The 25,379-nt window shown below is 39.9% G+C and overlaps 2 protein-coding genes across 8 annotated transcripts in view; one reads left to right on the top strand and one right to left on the bottom strand.

Annotated features, from left to right (window-relative positions):
- LOC134338189 (homeobox-containing protein 1-like) overlaps positions 1–2,141 on the bottom strand; it is a 73,903-nt gene extending 71,762 nt beyond the window's left edge. For all 6 annotated transcript variants that reach the window (XR_010016164.1, XM_063033831.1, XM_063033832.1 and 3 more), the window contains exon 1: positions 2,018–2,141. The gene's annotated coding sequence lies outside the window, so the exon portion shown is untranslated. The remainder of the gene's footprint in view (positions 1–2,017) is intronic.
- An 8,199-nt stretch (positions 2,142–10,340) lies between these two features.
- zgc:91910 (Zinc finger protein 706-like) lies at positions 10,341–20,707 on the top strand. Of its 2 annotated transcripts, none has more exons than XM_063033573.1 (4): positions 10,341–10,480; positions 15,292–15,440; positions 17,430–17,548; positions 19,309–20,707. In XM_063033573.1, the coding sequence occupies exons 2-3, from the start codon at positions 15,309–15,311 to the stop codon at positions 17,523–17,525; spliced, it is 228 nt and encodes a 75-aa protein (XP_062889643.1). In that variant the 5' UTR covers positions 10,341–10,480; positions 15,292–15,308; the 3' UTR covers positions 17,526–17,548; positions 19,309–20,707. The 2 variants fall into 2 exon arrangements, with proteins under 2 accessions (XP_062889643.1, XP_062889644.1); XM_063033574.1 differs by lacking the exon at positions 10,341–10,480 and adding an exon at positions 10,574–10,722.
- The last annotated feature ends 4,672 nt before the right edge of the window (positions 20,708–25,379 follow it).

The following is a 25,379-nucleotide window of genomic DNA, read 5'->3' as shown; positions in this document are numbered from 1 at the left end:
GTGTTATTCAGGTGTACAGGGTACAACATCTTAGAAACCAACTCCAGCACAATTTGTTTGTCCAGAATTCTGTTTTAAATTACAGCAAGTGTATTGAAAATCAGAAGTTAAGATTCACATTGGTCAAATATAATTTAAGGATTGTCCAAATTATGTTTGGGACCTTTCATGAGTCCTGATGAAGTGTCTCAGCCCAAAATGTCATCTTTGCATAGATGCTGTCTGCCCTGCTGAGTTCCTCCAGCATTTTGCATTTCTCACTCTGGATTTCCAGCATCTGCAGAATCTCGTGTCTAATTTATGTTTATTCTTATGCATTAGCTTTTGACATCTGTGACTCCACGGAGCAATACATCCAAACCCTGTCACCCGATCCAGACCACTCCACGTGCCTCCCTAACTTGTCAAGCTGCAAGGCAGATAGAGAAAGATTTCAATCATCTAACAATCCTCATTTGGAAATGACCCAGTGCAGTAGGCAAAAAGGAGTTATTAGCCATTCATTTCAAATTAGTTAATTATTTGGTAGCCTGACCATGAAAGCACTCACATTTGTTCTCTTTTCTCCACATTCCTGTAGGTTATCAACATTAAACACAAAGTTCTGACACCTTAATATTAACTTCCCTTTTGCTCTTTCCAACCAGAATCCATACTGTAATTATTTAACTTAACATAAAGCCATCATTCTCTCCCATCGCTAGTTATTTGAGAACAACTACTAAAATATTTATTCCTTCAAATATACTGAAGGAGACTTTTTTGTGTTTTATTGTTTAAATATTCTAACTTCATTTTGAGTATAAAAGCGATTAGATTTAGTCAATATCTAGTCCAATTCAATGTACTGTTTTATTGCAAAACGATAAGACCCAATTTCAACCTACTTATGAATGAAGGGTTTGAACATTCTTACAAAACTCAAGGAGAAAAACTAAAATCAACTTATTTTATGTAATATAAAGTTAACTGAAGTACTTAGATGAGTCTCCAAATCAGAATTTGTATAATTACTTAATTATTGTAATTGAGATGGCAACTGGCTTTAAATGGATTAGTAACATCATAGAAATAATTGTGAAAGCAGTTATTAAACTTAAGTAATATGAAAGAAATCCAAGTATTTAAATTAAAGATGCTTTTTGTGTACTCAAGAGCTAACTTTAATGAGTATTCATGATTGCTTTTAAAATGGTCTGAAACAACACAGTGATTTTATACGAGTGATAGAACCAACCTACTCAAATATTGCACACTGCAGATCTAAAGAATTGTATCTCAAAGATCTGAAACTCTGCTACAGCTTTTTCCATTTATGAGGAAAGGGGGAAGGATACTCCATCAACCACAATGGATTTCAACACTTCGTATTTTAATCTAGCCTCATTCATTTCGTGTCCCATCACCCATTTTGCTTCAAACGTGTAATCTCTTGAAACGGAGCCAAATGTTAATTAAAAATATGCAACAGACCATGTAACCTTTCGGGTATTCTTTAGCATCGTTGTGCGGAATATTCAGAAAAATCGCAACTCCGCACAAGACATCGAGATATTTAACTTTTATTCTGCCCTGTATCTTGTTGATGGCGAACACGATTTCAGGAATAAAAACAGTGAAGCAAAATAATTTTTAAAAACAATTGAAAGAGCCAGATGTTGAAAGGATAAAAACTGTAAACAAGACAGGCACACTATAAATCGTCAAGCGAGTAGAGGATCTAGGTTCTTACTGTAGAAAGATTGTTTTATTACAGTTCAGTACACAATAGTGTACAGTGAGAAAAATATCCCAACATTACACAAAAGATCTACTTACATTTAAAGTGCTTGTAAACTCCGCGCAGGGGAATCCCTTTGGATTCAATACAGAGTATTGTTATCCTGAAAACTAGCGACCAAAACACTGCAAATAACGTGGCTCCCGTCATTAAAAAGAACTCCCGTATCGGAAGAGCTATCGGTCAAGAAGCCTCCTCCTCCCCCGCCCGGATCCTGCAGTTTGGGTTGGGACTCACCGGTGTCCTGCCGCCTGGAGCTCGGCGATCCGCTCGTTACAGCCAGAGCTCCGAGTCACACGAAAGCCAGAATGCCTGCTCCATCATTCGCCATGACAGATCGTGAGGAGCTCTCACCTCTGACCTCTCACCTCCCTCCCCCTCCTCCTCCTCCTCCCCCCCACCCCCCCCCCCCCGCCACCCCCGCGCGCGCGCGTCCTCGCGAGGCCCGGGCGCGCGCCCGGCGGCCTCTGCCCGGCCCGCAGCCGCGCGCTCATTGATGTCACCTTCATTTTAAAGTACCTCACAGCCCGGGCGCCGGCGGTCTCTCGTCACCCAGCTTCGAGGCCTCAGTCGTCGATTAAAATTACTCGAACTGTTAATGTATTTACGCCGACTGCAATGTGTACGCATTCTCCAGGGTTTTCGATTGTGCATTTCATTTTAAAAAAATTTCTACGTGGACCAGTATTCTTAATATTTTCAGTTATGAAATCTTATTTTTAAAAAATCCCACTCGCTGCCACCCTCTCGATCACAAATTTCAATGTTGGAAGTTAGGATGAAAAATTATTTATGTAAACTTGCTAAGCTGCAATTGCTCCCTGTCGTCCACCGGAGGAGGTACAGCACCACCACTGGCTGGGAGGGTGCAACAACACGGTGACAAATTCACCTGATTTTCAAAGGTTTCAAAGATTTACTGTTCTTACTGTCAAAGTACAGTGTACAACTCTGAAGTTCTTCAGTTCTCCGGGTAACCATGAAACCAAGAAAGAAAAGAAAGCACAAACATCAAGCCCCAAATCCCACCTCCCCGCACAAAAAAATGATCAAAACATAATATTTCAAAGTATGAATAGTTTTCATGATAAATGGGAATACTACAATTGTGAACAAGAGAGAATCTGCAGACGCTAGAAATCAAGGCAACACACACAACATGCTGGAGGAACTGAGCAGGCCAGGCAGCAACTGTGGAAAAGATTTAAACAGTCAAAGTTTCGAGCTGAGACCCTTCATCAGAACTGGAAAAAGGAGATTTGCAGTCAGAGTAAGAAGGTGGGGAGAGGAAAGGAAGAAGTACAAGGTAGTAGGTGATAGGTGAAATCAGGAGAAGAGGAGGGTTGAAATAAAAATCTGGGAAGTCAAATGGTCCACTTTCCTATCAGGTTCCTTCCCTCTTCAGCCTCTTACCTTTCCCACCCACCTGGCTTCACCTATCACCTTCTAGCTAGTCCTCATTCCCCTCTCCCCAGTCTTTTATTCTGGCATCTTCCCCCTTCCTTTCTCGTCTTAAAGAAGAATCTCGTCCCAAAGCGCCGACTGTTTATTCATTTCCACAGATGCTGCCTGAGCTGCTGATTTCCCAAGCTTTGGATTTCCAGCACCTGCAGAATTTCTCATTTTATCTTTTCTCTTGTTCCTAGTTCTGTCAAAAAAATGTAAAACAGAAAGTTCAACTTTGTTACAGATGTTGCCTTGATTTCAGGTCCAACTATAAGCCATACACAAGGATTCGATGTTGTAGGAACAAACTGAAAGATCACACAGAGTTGGTGTTCAAAATAATGGCAATTTATTAAAAACCCGATCTCATTACCTGCCCCCTTTGTGGCTCCACCTCCTTCCCTTCCTTCCATGGTCTTCTAACCCCTCCTATCAGATTCCCCCTTCTCCAGCTCTTTATCTTTTTCACCAATTGACTTCTTGGCTCTTTGCTTCAACCCTCTCCCTCTCTTACCTACCAAATTGTACTTCTTCCTCCACTTCCCCCCCCCGCCCACCCTCTTACTCTGACTTCTTCTCCTCCTCCTTTCCAGTCCTGATGAAGGGACTCAGCCCAAAATGTCGACAGTTTACCCTTTTCCCAAGGTGGCCTGCTGAGTTCCTCCAGAATTTTGTGTGTGTGTGTTGCTCTGGATTTCCAGCTTCAGCAGATTTGCTCATGTTTATAAAAAAACTGGTGTGCACCAGGAGAATGGCCAAAGCTAATCAGCCTGAGCATGAATTTGGTACAGCTTTTACATTCATGGTTGATGAGATTACCAGTAAAACTACATTTTGATAGCAGAATGGTGGCTATAGGAAGACTGACAGAAGTGCCATGGGAGACTTAATTAAGTAAGTAACTAGGTCCTGATTACAAAGTAATATGATTGTCCTCAGGTCTAACAGTAAATCCAATATTCTATTTTAAAAAAACAGGTGCACGTTTCAACATAATTAATGAAACTCCTTAAACTTGGACGTCATCACTACTGTATTCTATGTTTCTACATCTGGGCTTTGTCTGTGGTTCTCTGTTACTATATTAGCACAAGCCACATCACTGTTTACTAGTTACTAGCCCTCACTATTCTTCCCTCTAAAACAGTTTTGAATACATTTATAGAACGATGCTGGCTGAGATACATCCTAGGATATGCTGGGACACATCAACAGAGATGTAACCTAGGGTCATCGGGTGTTTAAACGGTTTAGAGAGTGTATACAGTATACAACCTAAATTTCTTACATCAACTTAACAAGAAACCCTAAAGAGTGAATTGAATTGAATTGACTTTATTACTTACATCCCTCATATGCATGAGTAAAAATCTTTACATTACATCTCTGCCTAAATGTGCAATGTGCAATTTATCATAATTTATAATAAATAGTATGTACAATGGATAGTCAATATAACATAGAAATATAGTCGTGTCAGCATGAATTAATCAGTCTGATGGCCTGGTGGAAGAAGCTGTTCTGGAGCCTGTTGGACCTGGCTTTTATGCTGCGGTACCATTTCCCAGATGGTAGCAGCTGGAACAGTTTGTGGTTTGTGGTTGAGCAACACACACAAAATGCTGGAGGCTCAGCAGGCCTGGCAGCATCTTATGGAAAAGGGTATTGTCGATGTTTCGGGCCGAGACCCTTCATCGGGACTGGAGAAAAAAGAAAGATGAGGAGTCAGAGTGGGGAAAATAATACATTTAAGGAAAGATGATACACTTCCAAGTCAGGATGGGCTGTGACTTGGAGGGGAACCGGCAGGTTGCGGCAAAGAAACCCATAGCTGGAGTAACTCAGTGGGTTGAGCAGCATCTGTGGTGGTAGAGGGATAGTTGACCTTTCTGGTTGTGACCCTGACTCCTGATACAGAGTCCAGCCCAAAATGACAACTATCGCTTTGCCTCCTTAGATACAGTTCAACCCATTGACTTCCTCTGATACTTTGTTTGTGCTGCCAATCCCAGCGCCAGCAGTCTCCTGATTCCGGTATTCCTCTTAGTGTTTGGGAGCTACTTCCGAAATAGCCCTTGTGAGTAACCGGAGTGCAGTTTGTACCTGGCAAACACTGTAGTCACGTTGCTCTAGCGCGGAATGAGTAAATGTTTGGAGTTGAGAACGAATGAAATTCAGGATTGTGTAATTGTGGATGCTCTCAAGTGTTGCTGGAACCATATTCATTCAACCAACCAAACAGTTTCTGCCACACTCCTCAAAGTCCAAAGTACTTTATTTATTTATTTACTGAGGTAAAGTGCAGAATAGGCCCTTCCAGCCCTTCCAGCTGAGCTGCCTAGCAACTCCCAATTTAACCCTATCAATGACTGATTACCCTGCCAACCGGTACGTCTTTGGACTGTGGGAGGAAACCGGAGCACCTGGAGGAAACCCACACGGTCACAGGGGGAAGGTACAAACTCCTTATGGTCAGCAGCGGGAATTGAACCCGGGTCGCTGGTACTGTACAGCGTTGTGCTAACCACTACGCTGCCATGCCGCTTTCAAAGTATGTATACCATACGCAACCTTGAGATTCGTCTTCTTGCAGGCAGCCACAAAACAAAAAAAAACCACCATAGAACCCACTAAGAAAACCCACACAACAAAGACCGTCAAACACCCAATGTATGGCAAAAAAACAAGAAACAGTACAGAAGATAAAAGCAAGTAAACAAATAATACACAGAGCATGAATTACAGGGTCCCTGAAAGTGAGTTCACAGCTGCAAAGAGAGTTCGGTGCTACATCAGGTCCAGGAGCCTGACAGTGCAGGCCACAGCCGCACAGCCAAGTTCAGCACTGTAGCCAGTCCAGGAGCCTGATAGTGCAGGCTACAGCCATGAAGCTCTTGATTCATGCCTTACAAATCCTGGAAAAAAATCAAACAAATCCACATACGTGTAACTCACTGCAGAATACTCAGTTTATGATTCGTTCAAAGTACATTTATTATCGAAGTATGGTATGTATACTATATACAATCTTGAAATTCGTCTTCCTACGGGCAGCCACAAAGACTAATAAGGCCAGTAAAAACACATTAACAAAGGCCTTCAAACATCCAAGGTGCGAACAAATTGCGCAAACAATAAGAAATAGACACTCAGAACTAAAGTTCATGAAAGCGAATTCAGGGCCACGAAGCCAGTACATCACTGCAGCCGGTCCAGGAACCCGTTAGTTGCAGGCCACGGCCTCAGGTCAGTGCCGAGGTGAGTAAACCTCGCCGAGCAACGAGCTGAATGCTAGCCCGCCCCATTAACCTTCTGATTCATGGTGATGCCAGGATGCTGATGGTGGGGACTCAGCAATATTGAATATAAAGGGGGGAGATAATCATTGCTTTGCATTTGGGTGATGGTAATATTACTTGCTATTTGTTAGCCTATGCACATTTAGCATTTATTTTAGGTATTGCTTCACACTGACTACGAAAGCGTCCATCATTAAGGACCCCCATCGCCCAAGACATGCCCTCTTCTCAGTGCTACCACCAGGAAGGAGGTACAGAAGCCTGAAGGCACACACACTCAATGATTCATGAACAGCTTCATGAAAATCTGCCATCAGATTTCTGAATGGACACAAACCCATGAACATTACCTCACTCTTCTTTTGTTCTTTTTTTTGGACCTGGCTGGTGGCGTAGTAACATCAGTGTTGGACTTCGGGATGAAAGGTCCCAAGTTCGAATCCAGCTGGCTCCCCTGCACGCTTTCCATCCGCGCTGGGTTACGAGCTGGTGAAACTCACCCAGCAGAAGGCAATGGCAAACCACTGCTGTAACTTGCTTCGTACGCGATTCCCCACTACGTCAGAGAGGCGTGGAGGGAAATCGTCCGCTAACCGGAGAAACTCTGGATGCGACGTACCTTTCCTTTTTTGTACTAATTCTTAGATTTAATTTAATTTTATATATATGCTTCTAATTGTAAATACATACTAATATGTATTGCAGTGTACTACTGCTGCAAAACAACAAATTTCATGGCATATGCAGGTGATATTAAACCTGATTCTGAAACCTCTGCAGCAACATACAGGAGTTGAGATGATTGATGTCAAACAACCACAAGCACTGTGAGATATTACTCCAGACTGCAAAGACTTTCCCCTTTAGATCTTCCCCTGACCTCTTTAATACATGCACATCAAATATTCTTTCAATCAGTAATATAAACAAAGCTTGTAATGAAGAGATGATATTGTTTTATAGCATGTGTAACCCAATAACACTTACAAGTTTGTATTAAAATACTAATCATACATTTTGAAAACTAGAGTTCCAGAAAGAATAATGGAGAATTTTAAGTAGTTTTATGACTGTTTTGTGGTTTGGATAATTAACTCAGAATTGCAAAGAAAACCAAGTCTGCATTTAGGGTTGATCTGCCCGAGACAGGAGTCAACATCACCTCCATTATGTCCCGCATCCTATGACGTGGGCGATCATGGGCCCATGACCATGATTGTTCTTGGCAAATTTTTCTACAGAGGTGCTTTGCCATTGCCTTCTTCTGGGCAGCATCTTTAAAAGACAAATGACCCCAGCCATTATCAATACTCTTCAGAGATTGTCTGCCTGGCGTCAGTGGTTGCATAACCAGGACTTGTGATCTGCACCAGCTGCTCATACGACCATCCACCACCTGCTCCCATGCCTTCACGTAACCCTGATCTGATGCTACACCTTGCCCAAGGGTGACCTGCAGGCTAGTAGAGGGAAGGAGCGCCTTACACCTCCTTTGGTAGAGACGTATCTCCACCCTGCCACCCAAGACAGGGGTAAACTGCTCAAATTCAGTTTTACTCAATTTATTTGATGTTGTAACAAATGGGAAATGACAGTAGTGTCAGACAATGTGACCATTTTGCCAACATAAAACTTAAATATTTTCCAATCATGAATGTAGAATCCTTCACTATTAACAATTTGGAAATTACCCTTGGCATGAGATGGGTCAATCTATCTTACAAGGTTAAGGTACGAAGCGGATTGCCTAATGGGCCTGGATGGGTTCTGATGACAAGTTCTGTCACTCATAATACTCTGGGGTTAGTACTCACTGAGAGATGTTCAGCTGCTATAAGAATACTAACACCATGCTATGTTCTTCCAGTGGATATACTTCACTGGGAGTTTGAGGAGATTTGGTATGTCACCAAAGACTCAGAAATTTCAACAGATGTACCAAGGAGAGCATTCTAACTGGGAGTGAGGGAGCTACTGCACAGGATCAAAGTAAGCTGCAGAGAGTTGTAAACTCAGTCAGCTCCATCATGGGCACTAGCCTCCGTAGTATCCAGGACATCTTCAAGGAGTGATGCCTCAGAAATGTGCAGTCCATCATTAAGAACACCCATCACACAGGTCATGCCTTGTTCTCATTTCTACTGTCAGGAAGGAGGTACAGATATCTAAAGGCACACACTCAATAATTCAGGACTATTCATCCATCTAAACCCAGTTTCCATATCAGGTTGAGAACCTCCAATATGGACTCTAACTTTCTAAATTCTTTTTCTCCTTCTGTGAGAAAGACCAAGAGGATCATAGGGGTCTCCCTACCATCCAGCAGGGACATTTATCAGGAGAGCCCTTAGTATTAGTACTCCCCACCCATCCATCCAACATCCTCTTTGACTTTCTACCATCAGGCAGGAGACTCCGATGGATAAAGACAAGAACGGCCGGGATGGGGAACAGTTTCTCCCCTCAGGCTTTTGGATTCCCTTCTACATCACGTTTGATGTGTCACTAAATAATTTGTACCGTATCTCATAATACTTAATTTATGCACTTTACTTTGTTTATCTGTGCATTATTCAACTGTGGATTTAATTCTTACTTTCCTGCGTTATTGTGTGTTATGTACTTTACTCCCTGGTCCAGAGAAATATTGTCTCGTTTGACAGTATACATGTATATAGTTAAGCGACAATAAACAGGACTTAATTGACTTGACCTGACTGCATTATTTTAACCACATTCCCAACTCCCCGGATGTGAAAGTGTCCCTTAATCCTGTCAGGTTTAACTCGGACCACTTCCCAAGGTTAATCTCGGATGAAGTACTGTGTCCCAGACAAACGTTATCCTCAAGGAATATTGCTTGACAGGAAGAGAGCCTGATTTTTGAAGGATACGGCGATAATAGAGCAAACCATGACAGAATGTTTGGAGGACAATTAGAAGTGACACAAGAAATACTTGCTTTCACGCAAGTCTGCAGATTGTGAACATGAACTTGCTTCCCCTAAACTCCACTCCCCCCTCTTCCCTCCCTCCTTTAACCCCCCCCCCACACCCCCAATTTCCTCCGTAGTGACAGATTTCTTTTTTATCAGCTTACAGTCTATCTGCAGACTAAATCGGAGAGGTAACAGTATCTCTCGTGGGTGGGGAGGTAGATGTTTTCGGGGGGGGGGGAGAAAAGTGGAAAAAAACATATAACCAATGCATTGAATGGCCTCTTTAAACTGTTTACCACGCAGTCGTTGACAGTCCGAACCAGAGAAAACTAATAATAGCGAGCCCAAATTGTTACCGTATTATTTATAAATGGCGCCTGTTTGCCCTTCAATACTGTAACGTCACATGTTAAATGCACATTTTGTTTTGCACATGTAATATCCATGTGCGGCTTTTATATTGCGATGGTGCGCAACCTACATTTCCCGTTCTAGCTTCCTTGCAGTGGCACCTGAAGTCTTATCCTTGAAACAATTTCGTCACTTTCTTTTCAAAGCGTTCGAGAAGGATGCAGACTTAAAAGACGCTTTCTAAAATGTTTTCCAACTGATTGTACTGCGGCAGGGCTCTATACAAAATACCATTGATTGAAAACATGCGTTGAACGTCTTGGAGCGTAATTCCCAAAGGTTAAAAATGATACAGCAGCAATAAAAGTGACGATAAACCAGTTTATTGCTTTGGAATCTCTCGGTATAATTTTATTAGAAGAGGAGAATAAGATTGGATAAGACGACAAGATTTTGGTTATATCTTTTCCGCAGCCTTTAACGCCCACGTGATCCTCGGCTCTGTGGTGCCCACGTGATCCTCGGCGCGAGTCCCCGCATTTTTTTTCACCTCCCGGGCCTCGGGCTTGATGCCGTCACTTCCGGAGACGTCAGACCCCGCCTCTGCTGACCGAGTACGGGCGAGCGCCGTTAGCGGGCTGTGTGGTGTCTGTCGGTGCCAGCCGGTGAGTCTCGGCCGCTTGGCTAGTCAGTTCTTGGCGTGAAACTCGGGGTTGCTCTGTTGCGAGTCGCGGAGGTGGGGTGAGCACTATGCCCCCGGGTGGGCTGTAGCCCTGTTGCAGGCCACACACCGCGCCTCGGCCTGGGCGACCGGTAATCCGGCTTCACGTTGGCGTTGCTTGTTGCTCTTCACGCTCGTTGTTCAGCAGCCGCTTCGCAGTCTCTGGAGAGTTGCCGGTTCTTGAATGTTAGTACCGCAGGGCGGGAATTGAGGGGAGTATTGTCTTTTGTTGTGGTTGAGTTAAGAGGGTGCTAGTTCACCTCTTGGAAAGTAACGTGCCACACTGGAGCAGATGTTAAAGTTGATGTGTGTTGTTTGAATTTCCAGCATAAGCAGAATTCCTCTTGTCTGGAGCAGATGTTGTTAGTTTATTTCGTTTCCTTACGGAGCTCGCTTCTTTCAGATTCCCCGCGCAGTTATAGTGCGTGTAAAACGAAGTTAAATAGGACTTTGTCTTTGTTTTCTAAACAGATGGTGGAAATCTAAAATAAAAACAGAAAATGCAGGGAGTATTTAATAGGTCAAATATCATCCATTATTATTGTAATGGCCTTTCCTGTTCTTCCAGGCTTTCTGATGCCAAAGTTGTGCTACACCAAGTTGTGCTACACCAAAATGTCACCCTAAGTTATGAGCCTGTATCTGGCCTGTATTGAATCTACGGGCTTCTGTCTTGACCAATACCACAGAATACTTCCTAAGTCCTCAGACTGTCCACAGGTTTATAGCTTGCTGCTTTTTCTGTTAATTTAGAAAGATTATTTGTATGAGGGGAGTTGATACGATGAGGGTATTTTGTGCTTTACTCTGGCATGATGCTGAGGCACACACAAAGTTGCCTTCTCTTCTTGGACCCCGGTATCCCAGTGAAGCATAGGCCATTGATGACATCCCGTCTTCGCTGTCCGAAGTTGATGGTATGGTTGGAATTCGGTGTTTCTGTAATCCATTGCATCCACTCTACAGGAGATTGGCCTACACAGCTTCACCAGAGTTCTGTTGGCTGGCCTTTCTCGTTCCCTCCCCTCATTATGCGGACGTAGGTTGGACTTTGAGAGCTGCACTCACAAAATGCTGATAATAAAAATAAAGCGCAGTATGTATTTTTAGCAGAATAGACTTGTTTATAGTGGTTTAAGGTCACAGTACTTAACAGGATAAAAATCAACTCTATCTTGGCTCTGCTTTTTTTAACTGCTTAAGCTGGCTAGTTTTATCAAATTCTTCTAGTACTGCATGTTTCTTAGACCTGTTTTCCCACATCTTGGTAGAATCATGATACCTATATTTATTTGGACTCTTAGAAAATGTTTGTTAAAAATACCTATATACAAGCGTTTTCAGACCTTTAAGGATAAATTATTGACCTGAGTAGGAAAACATGTGGCAGGTGGATCCACTGAGAACTGTATTACAGCCGTAACTTTATTTGTTGGGCATTACCTAAAGATTGATCGGCATGCTTCCATTATAGTTCTGAGATGTTTGTGTGGGAAAGGCAGATTCATTCATAGTTGGGGCTAGGTATGCTGGTTGGGATGACTAGATTGCTTCTATTGAAGCAGGGGTTTGATGTACTCAATCCTTTCTGAAAGTAAAAGCATAATTTGGGCAGTCCCTAGCGAAAATTTGAGGTCAGTGGCGATGTTGCGTAATTTTCAAGGAGACTTTTGATTTGAAGGCAAATAACTGGTTGGTAGGTTAATTGGTCTATCAATCGTCCTGTGATTAGGCATGGGTTAAATTGCATTGCTGGGTGGTGCAGCTCAAAGGGCAGGAAGGGCCTATTCCATGTTGTATCCCAATAAATAAATAAGATGATTGTTCATTTATCATGTGAATTGCAGTTCAACCTTTCAACCAATTTAGTAATTTATATGTAATATATAAAATTGTACTTTGATTTCTACGTACAGTGGTTTTGTAACCTATCAATAGGGCCGTGGAAGGAAGCTGGAGCCGCTGGAAGAAACCCTGGTAGCCATAAGGAGATTATTAATCCCACACTGACAGGACTTGTGGCCAAAATCAAATCCATGGTGCTGAAGCTGTGGACCAGCAGCATTAACTGCTCTGCCTCTATGTTGCCATACCACTTTTATTAAACCTTTTATTCCATCCATGATATATTTGACCATGTGATGATAAGTAAGAATCTTCTGCATGCCTATTTTCCAATTTGCTGAAGTAGATTGTGACCCTGATTCAGATCATTTGCTGAAACATTTATCCAGGCCTCTTTTTGTTACCTCAACATTTAAGTCTGAATGGGTACATGGATGGTAGAGGCATGGAGGCAGTTGAAATGGTTCTGTATGGGCTAGATGGGTCGAAGGGCCTGCTATGCTGAGTACCTGTGGGGCTGTGTGTGCATAATCTCCATAAGCTTGAGGTAATTACAAAACTCAGTTTTGCTTCAATGTACAAAAACAATTCTCTTTTATAAGATAATGTTTATGATTTTATAATAATTTTCTTCCTATTACAAATTTTTTCCTGTCCTAAAATCATTAGCTTTGCTATTCTCCAATTTTGGTTTTTAGTAATATCTGAATTTCATTTCTCCAGCACAATAATATCTTCAGTTTCTAACTCTGGAATCTCACCTTCGTTAAATACTCCTTTAAAAATTGAACTCAGTGATCAAGTTTTTCTTTTGTTACTTATTATTTTCTTGTGGTTCAGTGTCAAATGTTATTTAGGGTCTCGGCCTGAAACGTCGACTGTACCTCTTCCTAGAGATGCTGCCTGGCCTGCTGCGTTCACCAGCAACTTTGATGTGTGTTATTTAAAACCCTTCTGTACAGAGGCTTGACATATAGCGGTATGCAAAAGTTTGGGCACCCCTGGTCAAAATTTCTGTTACTGTGAATAGCTAAGCGAGTAAAAGATGACCTGATTTCCAAAAGGTATAAAGTTAAAGATGACACATTTCTTTAATACTTCAAACAAGATTACTGTTTTATTTCTATCTTTTACAGTTTCAAAATAACAAAAAAGGAAAAGGGCCCGAAGCAAAAGTTTGGGCACCCTGCATGGCAGTACTTAGTAACACCCCCTTTGGCAAATATCACAGCTTGTAAACGCTTTCTGTAGCCAGCTAAGAGTTTCAATTCTTTGGGGGATTTTCACCCATTCTTCCTTGCAAAAGGCTTCTAGTGCTGTGAGATTCTTGGGCCATCTTGCATGCAGTGCTCTTTTGAGGTCTATCCACAGATTTTCGATGATGTTTAGGTTGGGGAACTATGAGGGCCATGGCAAAACTTTCAGCTTGCGCTTAAGGTAGTCCATTGTGGATGTTGAGGTGTGTTTAGAATCATTATCCTGTTGTAGAAGCCATCCCTTTTCATCTTCAGTTTTTTTTTTACAGACGGTGCGATGTTTGCTTCCAGAATGTGCTGGTATTTAATTGAATTCATTCTTCCCTCTACCAGTGAAATGTTCCCCGTGCCACTGGCTGCAACACAAGCCCAAAGCATGATTGATCCACCCCCTTGCTTAACAGTTGGAGAGGTGTTCTTCATGAAATTCTGCACCCTTTTTGCTCCAAACATACCTTTGCTCTTTGCGGCCAAAAAGTTCTATTTTAACTTCATCAGTCCACAGGACTTGTTTCCAAAATGCATCAGGCTTGTTTAGATGTTCCTTTGCAAACTTGACGCTGAATTTTGTGGTGAGGACACAGGAGAGGTTTTCTTCTGATTGCTCTTCCATGAAGGTCATATTTGTGCAGGTGTCACTGCACAGTAGAACAGTGCACCACCACTCCAGAGTCTGCTAAATCTTCCTGAAGGTCTTTAGAAGTCAAACGGGGGTTTTGATTTGCCTTTCTACCAATCCTACGAGCAGTTCTCTTGGAAAGTTTTCTTGGTCTTCCAGACCTCAACTTGACCTCCACCGTTCCTGTTAACTGCCATTTCTTAATTACATTATGAACTGAGGTAACGGCTACCTGAAAACGCTTTGCTATCTTCTTATAGCCTTTTCCTGCTTTGTGGGCATCATTTATTTTAATTTTCAGAGTGCTAGGCAGCTGCTTAGAGGAGCCCATGGCTGTTGATTGTTGGGACAAGGTTTGAGGAGTCAGGGTATTTATAAAGCTTTGAAATTTGCATTACCTGGCCTTTCCTAACAATGACTGAACAAGCCATAGCCCTAACAAACTAAGGTCTGAGACCTTGGTAAAAGTTATGAGGACTCAAATCTCTCGGGGTGCCCAAACTTTTGCACTCCTTCCCTTCCCCCCCCCACTCTAAAATTGTACAAAACAAAAACATTAATCTTAAAATGTTGAAAAGAATGTTTCATCTTTAACTTTATGACTTTTGGGGATCAGTTCATCTTCTACCAGTTAACTATTCACAGTAACAGAAATTTTGACCAGGGGTGCCCAAACTTTTGCATACCGCTGTATATTGACTGAAGATGCTGTGTAGTAAGAGTTGTATGAATTTCATTTTTTTAAAATTCTGCTTGCACTAACAACTTAATCAGTTTTGAATTTGTAATCTATGATGCACATGTTTTTCATTCCTAAAGTTATTGTTGTTTTTTCTTTCTATTGGACCTTGTTTATTGGGAACAGTCTGTGAAGATGTGCCTTTGATTCGCATGGAATATTTGTGATTTTTGTCTAGTTTGGGATTTTTCTATTTTAATGTTTTAAACAGTGGAGTACAAGTATTTTGCTAGTTTCTGTTGTATCTCTGTTGTTGCACTAGTATGAAGAGTAACTGAAGCTTTACTTTTTGGTAGATTTCCTGAATTTCATCATGGCTCGTGGACAGCAGAAGATCCAAGCCCAGCAGAAGAATGCTAAGAGACAAGCTGAAAAGAAGAAAGGGGGATCTGATCAAAAGGCGGCAGCAAAGGCAGCACTTGTGCACACGTGTCCAGTCTGCAAGGTGGGGAAGAGCAGGTTCACAAAACGATTTAAAATGTCTTTGAGAAGAACATCACTGCAGTACTCGTGTTGAAATTGTGATGAGTTTTGATTTTAAAATAACGTTGCCTGACTAATTCCAAGAGCGTAAGCTTAATAAAAATGAACCTGATTAATGTGGTTATATTCACAAATTGCACAACAAGTGAGTCTAGCCTTTGCCTCTTATTATTTAGTGGTGTTACCCCTTGTTAGTCTCCCATGTGATTGTCCTGCCAAAGACCACAACTGCACCAGTCAAGTAATGTGGCTCTAAGATCAGCTTGGAGACTGGTTGTGCTATGACAAATGCCTCTTCTCTTCACACCCTAGAGTAGAGGTTTTTAAACTTCGGACCCCTACCATTAACCGAGGTGTCCATGGAACCCCAAGTTGGGAACCCTGCCCTAGAAACTTTCCACCATCCACGATGAAATAGTTGATGCTAATGATGACCAATTCACTGCATGTTGCTGGCCAAGTTGCACACCGTCCAAACTTGTAAAGGCATTGTTCTTCCATCATTACCATTTACTCACCTTGTGCCACCTTTGATCAATAAAATTGGCTGATCTGATCTAACTCTATATGCTGTATTTTACCTAATTTCTATTTGTACCTTTGCTTACTATTCTTCAATTTAAGATTAGCATTTGATATGAGAATCTCCAACTATCTTTTAATAGAAGTAGTGGATTCTGGTTAATTGGGCCAGGAGACTGTTGTTGGACAGTTTGTAGCTAATGTCAGACACCTGCACTTGTGTGGCCATTAGATCCTACATTGCTTAAGTAGCATCTGTTATGCATGCTTGTATTCAAAAAAGTGATTTTTCTCAGTGGTTGATGAGAAATGAGTAGTAAGACAATCAGATCTGTTTTGCTCACTGCGGTTTTGAGGGTTGGAGATGCCAGAAACAACCAGGAGTATAATTGAAACAATTTCACTACTACAAGTTAGGAACTGCAAAGAATTTGAAGGTATCAACAATCATCTGGAATGTTATAATGAAAAAAGATTTGGAGATTGCAGTCATCAATAACAATGTATGAATGCAGTCCATTGTCTACACTAGGTGTCTGTGCTGATTTTGTTTGTTTACAGTCATTCAAATAAACATGGCAGAATACACTGCATTATTCCTGTCAATAACTATTAGGAACTAATACAGTTTTATAGTACTATAATAATATTGATGGTGTTCTAATTTATTCTATATTTCATTCAAATACATAATGTGTTACTCAGTTAAACAGTAGTTTATTTTTTAAACTTTTTAACTATTTCCATGGAACTGCAGCTAATTGGGCCAAAATATGCTGGTCCCAATATATTCTAATTAACCAGGATCTTTTGTTCCTAACTTCTGAAAGGGTTCGGCTATAATGTTTCCTAGTCTGAGATCTATGGAGCTATTCTCCCTATCAACATCAGTTACCATATTTTAAATTTAAATTGGGCTCTTGAATCAAAGGGGATAACTTCACTCGCCTATCATTGGAATGTTCCCACAACCTATGGATCCACTTTCAAGGACTCAATCTCTTTTTGATATTTATTGCTCTATTATTATTTCTTTTAGTATTGGGGGACTTTTGCACACTGAATGCCCAATTGGTGCAGTCTTTTATTGATTCTTTTATGTTTGTTATTCTATGAAGGATTTGTTGAGTATCGTCAAAAAAAATCTCATGGTTTATATGGTGATATGTATGTACTTTGATAATTTACTTTGAACTTTTAATCAATTTTGAACTATAATTTTAATGCATTATAATTTGGTCTGAATCGGTTTGTAATTTCACTTGAATGTGTTGCACTTCTTCCAAGATCAATGAGGTATGGTAAACAGCTATGACACAATATTTCAGATGTGGCCTTATCGAGAATGTGTATAACTGTAGCATTTTGTTGTATTTCAGTTTTGCTGGACATTGAGATATTATTTACTATCTATTTTCTGTTTTTTCAGACACAGATGCCAGATCCTAAAACCTTCAAACAGCATTTTGAGAGTAAACATCCCAAGTCTCCTTTGCCCCCTGAACTGGTAGATGTACAGGCATAAATAAAAGCACAACTTGGATATGGGTGAGAAGTTTTTCCAAAGTTCATCTGTTATTACTCTTTAGAAAAAGGAATCTGTCTGGCATTTTGGTTTCAGAATGCCTGAGATTACTCTCATTATGAGGAGACAGCTGAGTGATTAATTTAGTGTTGCAATTTTCAGGGGTTTGGATTAATAATCTGCCGACAGAAGTCATAAACCAAATTTGGAAGATGGGGAATCTTATTTCATTATGTACTAATGTCTTTGCTAATTTTGCATAATTAGATGAAGTTCTTCCAAGAATTTGTGCAATTGAATTGTTTAGTCATAAAATTGAGACATGAATCTTTTTATTTGGGTTAATTGGTTCTGATATTGAGCCCATGTTTTAGTATAGATTTTAATATTGATCTAAAGCAGAAATAGATTAAGCCAGTGAACTGCTTTAAATTTAAAACTTTAGAAATCAGCTGTCATCTTACATTTTATCAATCTCATGATTTGTGTTGTTTGAATCTCCTTGTACGCAACCTGATTAAGGTGCTGAAGGTGACTTTCTCCCAGGCACAAACTGTTAATACATCACTAAACCACGTGAATACATTCCTCCAATAGGAAGTGGTCAGCTATACAATTTGTCACCAGACTAAAAAAATTAGCACAAGTCTGCACAAGCTAGTTTTCATCTTTATTTATAAACAGGGTGCCCAGAATCAGCAACAATTAAGTAGCTTTCAACATAGCTGAGAATCTTGGGATGCAAATCCCATGGGATGTTTTGAAATTGGCATGGTGACACTGCAGATAGTGTAACTGGCCAGGGCTTGCATCTGATCTTCTGTGCTAACTGCAGAATTTGTTTTTCCTGAGTTGTGTGGCCTTCCCCAACTCTTGCAGTTCCTTCCCACATCACAAAGACACGCTAAATGCCTACTGTAAATCTCCCCGTATATTATTGGTTGGTGGGAGATCCATGAAAGGGGTGAGGGTGGTTAAACTTACCAATGGATGTGTATGAGTGTGAGAGAATAAGTTGGGAGAATGGGATCGCTCCAATCTGGGAATAAATACTCTTCGAAACAGTTTTAGATAGAAAAGCTTGTGCTTACAAATCAGATATACTGACGGGTTCATTTTAAACATAGTTTTCAGTTAATATCTCAGTAGCAAATACAACTTTTTCACCCAAGGACAACTGAAGTACAGCTTGCCAGACTTGTTTTGATCTTGGGTTTAATGTCCTGCACTGTATGGATTAAAGAGCCACACTCCTAAAAGTAGTGTTCAAATGCTATTCCAGTTCCAGAAAATTGAATTCCTAATGAAACAATTTATCTTGAGATGCAACACACATCAAAGTTGCTGGTAAAAGAATGTTTTCAACCATCTATACTTGTCTCAACATTCAAACTGAGACCTTCTGGAATTGGATTTTATTTGAAATGTGATCATTCAATACCAGAGTACCAGCCTTTGGAAAGCTAGCTAACAGGGCTAGGGTAAGGGGAAGGTTGATCCTTCATTGGTCGGGTTTAAGAATAATTATTCATTTAAAAAATGACTTCTGAACAATCTGTTTCTTTAGACTTTATTGATTCTATTGTGTTACTATAAAAATGTTTTGAATCCAAGTTTTTGTATTATAATACAATATGAATAATACAATACAATGTTTTTCTACTTTCTGTAAGTGGGATATTCTAATTGATTTGGATGGCTAGTAGCATCTGAAGAACAGCTTAATATTCAGGATGTTTTTAATGTGACAAGTTTTGAAAAGTTACTTTGTGCTTGTTTTTAGACTTGGATTTCTGCTGACACGGTGCACTGAAACCTACTACATAAGGCCTGGAAAAGATGAAGAGCATTTGATTCTTCAAACTTTTCAATTTCTACTTACTACTGAACTTTGATGTTTAATCTTTTCATGTTTTGGGACAAGGAAGCATTGAAGATTTTTTTTGTTTGGGCATTACAAAGGTGCCAATTCTTCAAGTGGGCTAAGTGGGAAAAGTGGTACAGATCTTGTGATAGATTAGTACTAATATTGTTTCTTCACTACTTTTAAGCACTGGCATCATTGTGATATTAGTACTGCTGGAGTCTGTTACAAATATACGGGAGTTTGATTCTGTGGCTTAAAGCTGTAGTGGTTAATGCGAGAGCCACTTTGGTTGGATACCATGTTCCTAGATTATGACTAAAAATTTCTTGATCTCCCTGAGTGCAGCTCAGTCAGCCATATTAGCATATGTATTCTTTGTTCAGCTTGTGTTCAGTACCTTCTTTGTAGAAGGGATGTTGCAATATATTAAAAATTATATCCCTGTTACAAACAGTAAGTTGTGATCAATCCATAAAGATAATCGGGTCTATCACACTGGATGTTTCCAAGTGATTGCAGGACAATTTATTCTCTTGACCACCCTTTCTAATTTTAAGCATTTACTGTTCTGTTTGATTTCCCAAAAATAACATTTGATCAGCTCCATGAATCATTGAGTAAGATTCCCCACCTATTTATCATGCAAATGTTGGATACTTTTGAAGGAACAGTCTCTTGAAACTTGCGTGCTTATTCAGAGCTTTACAGATAGTTTTGTAGCTATAATTTTTGGAATTAGTTTGATAACTAATCTATTAACTAGTTATAATTTCATGAATGAAATTTGAAGGGATTCCTCTATATAGAGAAAAAAAACAATTATCGCTGACTCAAATTCCTATTTCAAATTACAGTATTTAAGATTGCAATAGCTTTTATTTCACCCAGAATCTTGCCTAATCATACATGCAGTATTTTGTGATTTATCTGGAGCTCAATGTGATTTCAATAAATATCAAAAGCACATTTTCTTCTAGAATGTCTCAGAATTCCCTTATTTTAATGTTTAAATGTCATTTGTGACTATGCTAGACTCATTGTATTGTTTCTTACCACATGTAGCCCTTGATCATAGTCTTAATAGTTCTGTATTAAACTAAACCTACTCTAAGCTGCAGTCTAGCATTTGAGTCTCGTATAATTGCTTTGATTGGAAATATTGGGTATACTAAGCACATTGAAGAGGAAGCATATTTCCATTGATAATTACATGCTGTGAATTCAGTAGTCTTTGAAGATTGTAATTTTTCATCACTGTCTTGAGTTGCAGCTAACAAGAAATGAAATATTTTGTTTCAGAACACTATTAATACATCCAACACAACTAATATGGCAGGTTCAGTGCAAGAACTCCAGGTCAGAAGAGTTATAAAACAAATTGGGTAAAAAGATTGCCCTGTATCCATACAGATACTGAAATTACAGTTAGAGGTTTTTTTTATCTTTTCTGCTGATGTTTGCATTCAAATCATTATCAATTCTGTCTTGAGTCGGTCAAAACTGACCTTCAGTATGGTATCTGATCATCCAATTTTCAAAAACCACTAGAAATTTAGCCACAATTGCTGGTGACTTGTAGCTATTGGGGGCTTTAAAAGTCCAGTGGAAGGGTCTATGCTTGAAATAGCAGTTGCATATTCACTTCCATAGATGCTGCCCAACCTGATTCTTCCATTTTGTGTTGCTTTGGATTTCCGCCATCTGCAGACTTCCTCGTGTTTATAATGTGTTAAATATGTTACTGAAATTCTAAACTATATTTTTGACAACACAATGCTGGAGGAAGTCAGCAGGTCAAGGCAGCATCTACGGAAATGAAAAAACAGTTGACAGTTCAGGCCAAAATCCTTCAGGACTAGAAAGAAAGTGGAAAGATGCCAGAATAAGGAGGTTGGGGGGGGGGGAGGCAAAGGATGATAAACTAGAAAATGATAGATGAAACCGGGTGGTTTGGGAATAGGGGTAAGTTAAGAAGCTGTGAGGGTAAGTTAAGAATCCGTGGAAAAAGTAAAGGACTGGAGAAGAAGGAATCAGAAGAGTGGACTGGAGGGGGAGGTGATAGGTAACAAGAAGAGGTAAGAGGCCAGAGTGGGGGATTGAAGTTGGAAGGGGTAGGGGGAAAGAAATGACTGCAAATCAGAAAAATTGATTTCATGCCATCAGGTTGGAGGCTACTTAGATGGAATGAGATACTGTTTCTCCAACCTGAGATTGGCCTCATCATGGTAGAAGAGGAAGCCTCTTGCCTCTTCTCCCCCATCTTATTTCAGTGTCTTTCTCCCTTCCTTTCCAGTCCTGGTGAAAGGCCTGACCCAAAACATTGACTGATTTTCAATTTTCCAATTGCACTTTTCAAAATGTACCTTTTTGAATAATATTATTCCATTTACTTAAATGCCAAATGCTTAACAAAAATTTGTTTCATCTTGCTGAGTTTTGACAAAATGCATTGTTGCCTTTTGCCTGCATTCCTTGTTTCAGACAGTGGTTTACTTTCACAATAAAAGGAAATGTACTCCCTGAAAGTCTTCTAATTGATCAGTTGGACTGATGTTAGAAACAGCTAGCTTTTTATTAAACAATAAGGTTTATTCATTTGAATGTGTAATGCATTCTCAATTTCAAATTAGAAACAATATTAGATACTGTACAACATGTCACAACTTTCCTGAGACTCTAGAAGTACAGAATGATGAGAATTAAAATTATGGAGTGACTTAATTTAGTTCTTGAAATTTTGTGCTCTTGGCTATGAAAGTCTAGATCTTCAAATTTAATGTCATAATACAGGTAATCACAGCCCCAACAGTTTATCAAAAAGTAATGTCATTATGGGCAGTCACTCTATTTGAATGCATTTTTTAATTGAAGTGTTGTTGACATACCTTGAAGCTTAAGTATCACTCTAAGTTCTTTAATTAAATTTGTTGAAGAATGTGATTTGAAAATACAAGACACTTGGATGTACTGAATTCTTTAGTTATTTCAACAAATGAAGTCAGTGTTCAGGGGGCTCTTTCAATGTGCTTTTATTTGTTAGAACTTGTGAAGGACCTTATCACAAGATGTGAGCAACTGACAGCTGTCACTTGTAAAGATAAGTGGCCATCCTTCAACTTTTCTTCTGATCCTCCATTCTTTCCACACGGATAGTATCAATTGTTTTCACTGGATTCTACAATTCTTCAATTTCTGCCTTGATTATACTAAATAACCGAACATTCTTTACACTTAATCATGTATGTAATAGGTTTACAACTACAGTTTAAAGTTAAATCAATTTAATTCTATTGTACTGATTTTTAAAAATGTTATTAAATGAAATATTTGCAAAACCCATTATCCATCAGCATTTAGTTCTTTTCCAAGACCTTAAGAGAGACCATAATTGTGCTGCATATACAGGCTTCCAGTAATTGATCCATTAATTGAAATGTTTGAAGCCCAGATGAATGCTGAGTAATGCTTAAATTCTGGTAGGATCTGTAGAACCTCAAATGCTCAATTTTGAATTACAGTAAATTTTTGTATCACTTTCTATATTTCATCTCTCCTCACCATGTCTAGGTGAGGTGAGGACCTCTATCGGATAGAGTTGACCACGGATATTGCATCCTAGCTGTCTGGATACGCAAGCCTGGGCAGTACGCTGGAGAGCAAGCTATTGCCCATGTAGCAAGCTCTCCCTCTCCATGCATCTGATGAACCGAAAGAAAAGGCAGAGACCGATACAGTTTGGTATCAGCAGTGTTGCAAGAGTTGCCAGTCAACAGTCAACTCAATGTAGGACTGCCTTGGGACTCCATCTCTGGATTTTTCCAAGTTTACTCCTGAAGCCTTCCTCACCCTTTCAACCTAATTTTCAAAATAATTTAAAGTTCTAGCATATTGGTACTGAAGTTTCAAGAGTTAGGGATGTATTGGAATTTGTATATGAATGTGACATTGATTTATCTGTGTGAGTGTATTTTTGAATTTAAAAGTTGGAAACAAGGGTGAGGGGAAAAACTTGCAAGTCATGCTGAAGCTCTGAACAATTCTAAATTTAAACCAAACCCAGAGTCAAAGTAAATTTATTATCAAAGTAGGTATATGTCACCTTGAGATTCAATTCCTTGCAGCCATTTAAGGGAAAATAATGAAATACAATAGAATTTATGAAAAACTATAACTGACAATGTGCAAAAGACAAATGGTGCAAACAATAAACATTGCTATTATATCTGCTACTTCCACTTCCACTGGCAGCATATAGCTTGCTAGATAGGTACTCATAATTCTAATACCAGTGTAAATGTTCAGTAGGTCAGGCATTCTATTAAGAGTTCCGAAGGGTCTTCAACCTGAAATGCCAACTGTTTCTCCTCCCACAGCTGCCTGACCTGTGTTCCACTTAAATTATTTATATTTGGAAAAAAGTGGGTCTGTATAAATTTATCATCCAAATTATTACATTTTTATGGCCTTTTGGAAAATGGCCTGCTGGACTATCCATATTAGTTATGAAAGTAAATGATGCTTCCTCCTGACTGATGGCACCAGCAAGGTCCAGGAGCCTTGGGGCTCACACCTCCAGGTTCATGATCAGTTTGACCATCTCCTCAACCATCAGGCTCTTGAATCAAAGGGGTAACTTCACTTACCCCATCATTGAAATGTTCCCACAACCAATGGACTTATTTTAAGAACTCTATCTCATGTCCTCAATATTGTTTGTTATTATTTTGTGTTTGCAGTTTGTCTGCTGCAGACTGATTGAATGCCCTAGTTGGGTGGTCTCATGGATTCTGTTATGGTTGGGCTATAGATTTGAGAATACCCACTAGAAAATGAATCTCAGGGTTTTAAGCGGTGATGTATATGTACTCTGATAATATACTTACTTTGAACTTTGTATTTTCAAGATTAAAACCGAAATGACCAATGACCTTTTTGTTTAAAAATTTAATGTAACAATGTCTTAAATTGCCCTGAGTTTCAACAGCTGTAAGCGAGAGGAGAAAGTTTCAAATGCACTTTTGGGAATAATATGATATGTGCAAAACAATGGTGCAAAGGTTCAGTAAAAGTAATGCAAAACAATGTTATAAACAGAATAACCTTCCAGCTTTATACAAGTCAGGATTAATGCATGGTTAAGTTGAAAAGCTTCAAGTACCTTATTGTCAACATCTCAGAGGACTTTATTCTGAACCCAGCATATAGATGCAGTGATGAAGGTATGTCTCTGCTTTCTTAGATGTTTAAGGAGTTTTGATGTGTCACAGCAGACTAACAAACTTCTATAGTTGTATAGTGAAAAGACTGGTTGCATCACTACCCTTGCACAAAATCAGGTTTATTATCACACGCATGTGATGTGAAATTTGTAACTTAGCAACAGCAGTTCAATGAAATACATAACCTAGCAGAGAAAAATAATAAAATAAAACATAAGTAAAACAATTACATATGTATATTAGCAACACATCAAAGTTGCTGGTGAACGCAGCAGGCCAGGCAGCATCTCTAGGAAGAGGTACAGTCGACGTTTCAGGCCGAGACCCTTCGTCAGGACTAACTGAAGGAAGAGCTAGTAAGAGATTTGAAAGTGGGAGGGGGAGGGGGAGATCCGAAATGATAGGAGAAGACAGGAGGGGGAGGGATGGAGCCGAGAGCTGGACAGGTGATAGGCAAAAGGGATACGAGAGGATCATGGGACAGGAGGTCCAGGGAGAAAGACAAGGGGGGGGGGACCCAGAGGATGGGCAAGGGGTATAGTCAGAGGGACCAAGGGAGAAAAAGGAGAGAGAGAAAGAATGTTTGTATAAAAATAAATAACGGATGGGGTACGGGGGGAGGTGGGGCATTAGCGGAAGTTAGAGAAGTCGATGTTCATGCCATCAGGTTGGAGGCTACCCAGACGGAATATAAGGTGTTGTTCCTCCAACCTGAGTGTGGCTTCATCTTTACAGTAGAGGAGGCTGTGGATAAGACATGTTGTTTAC

This window comes from Mobula hypostoma, chromosome 26, assembly GCF_963921235.1.
Source record: "Mobula hypostoma chromosome 26, sMobHyp1.1, whole genome shotgun sequence".
In the NCBI taxonomy this organism is placed as follows: Eukaryota; Metazoa; Chordata; class Chondrichthyes; order Myliobatiformes; family Myliobatidae; genus Mobula; species Mobula hypostoma.
The sequence above is the reverse complement of the archived record's forward strand: the minus strand, read 5'-3'. Positions and strand labels throughout refer to the sequence as shown.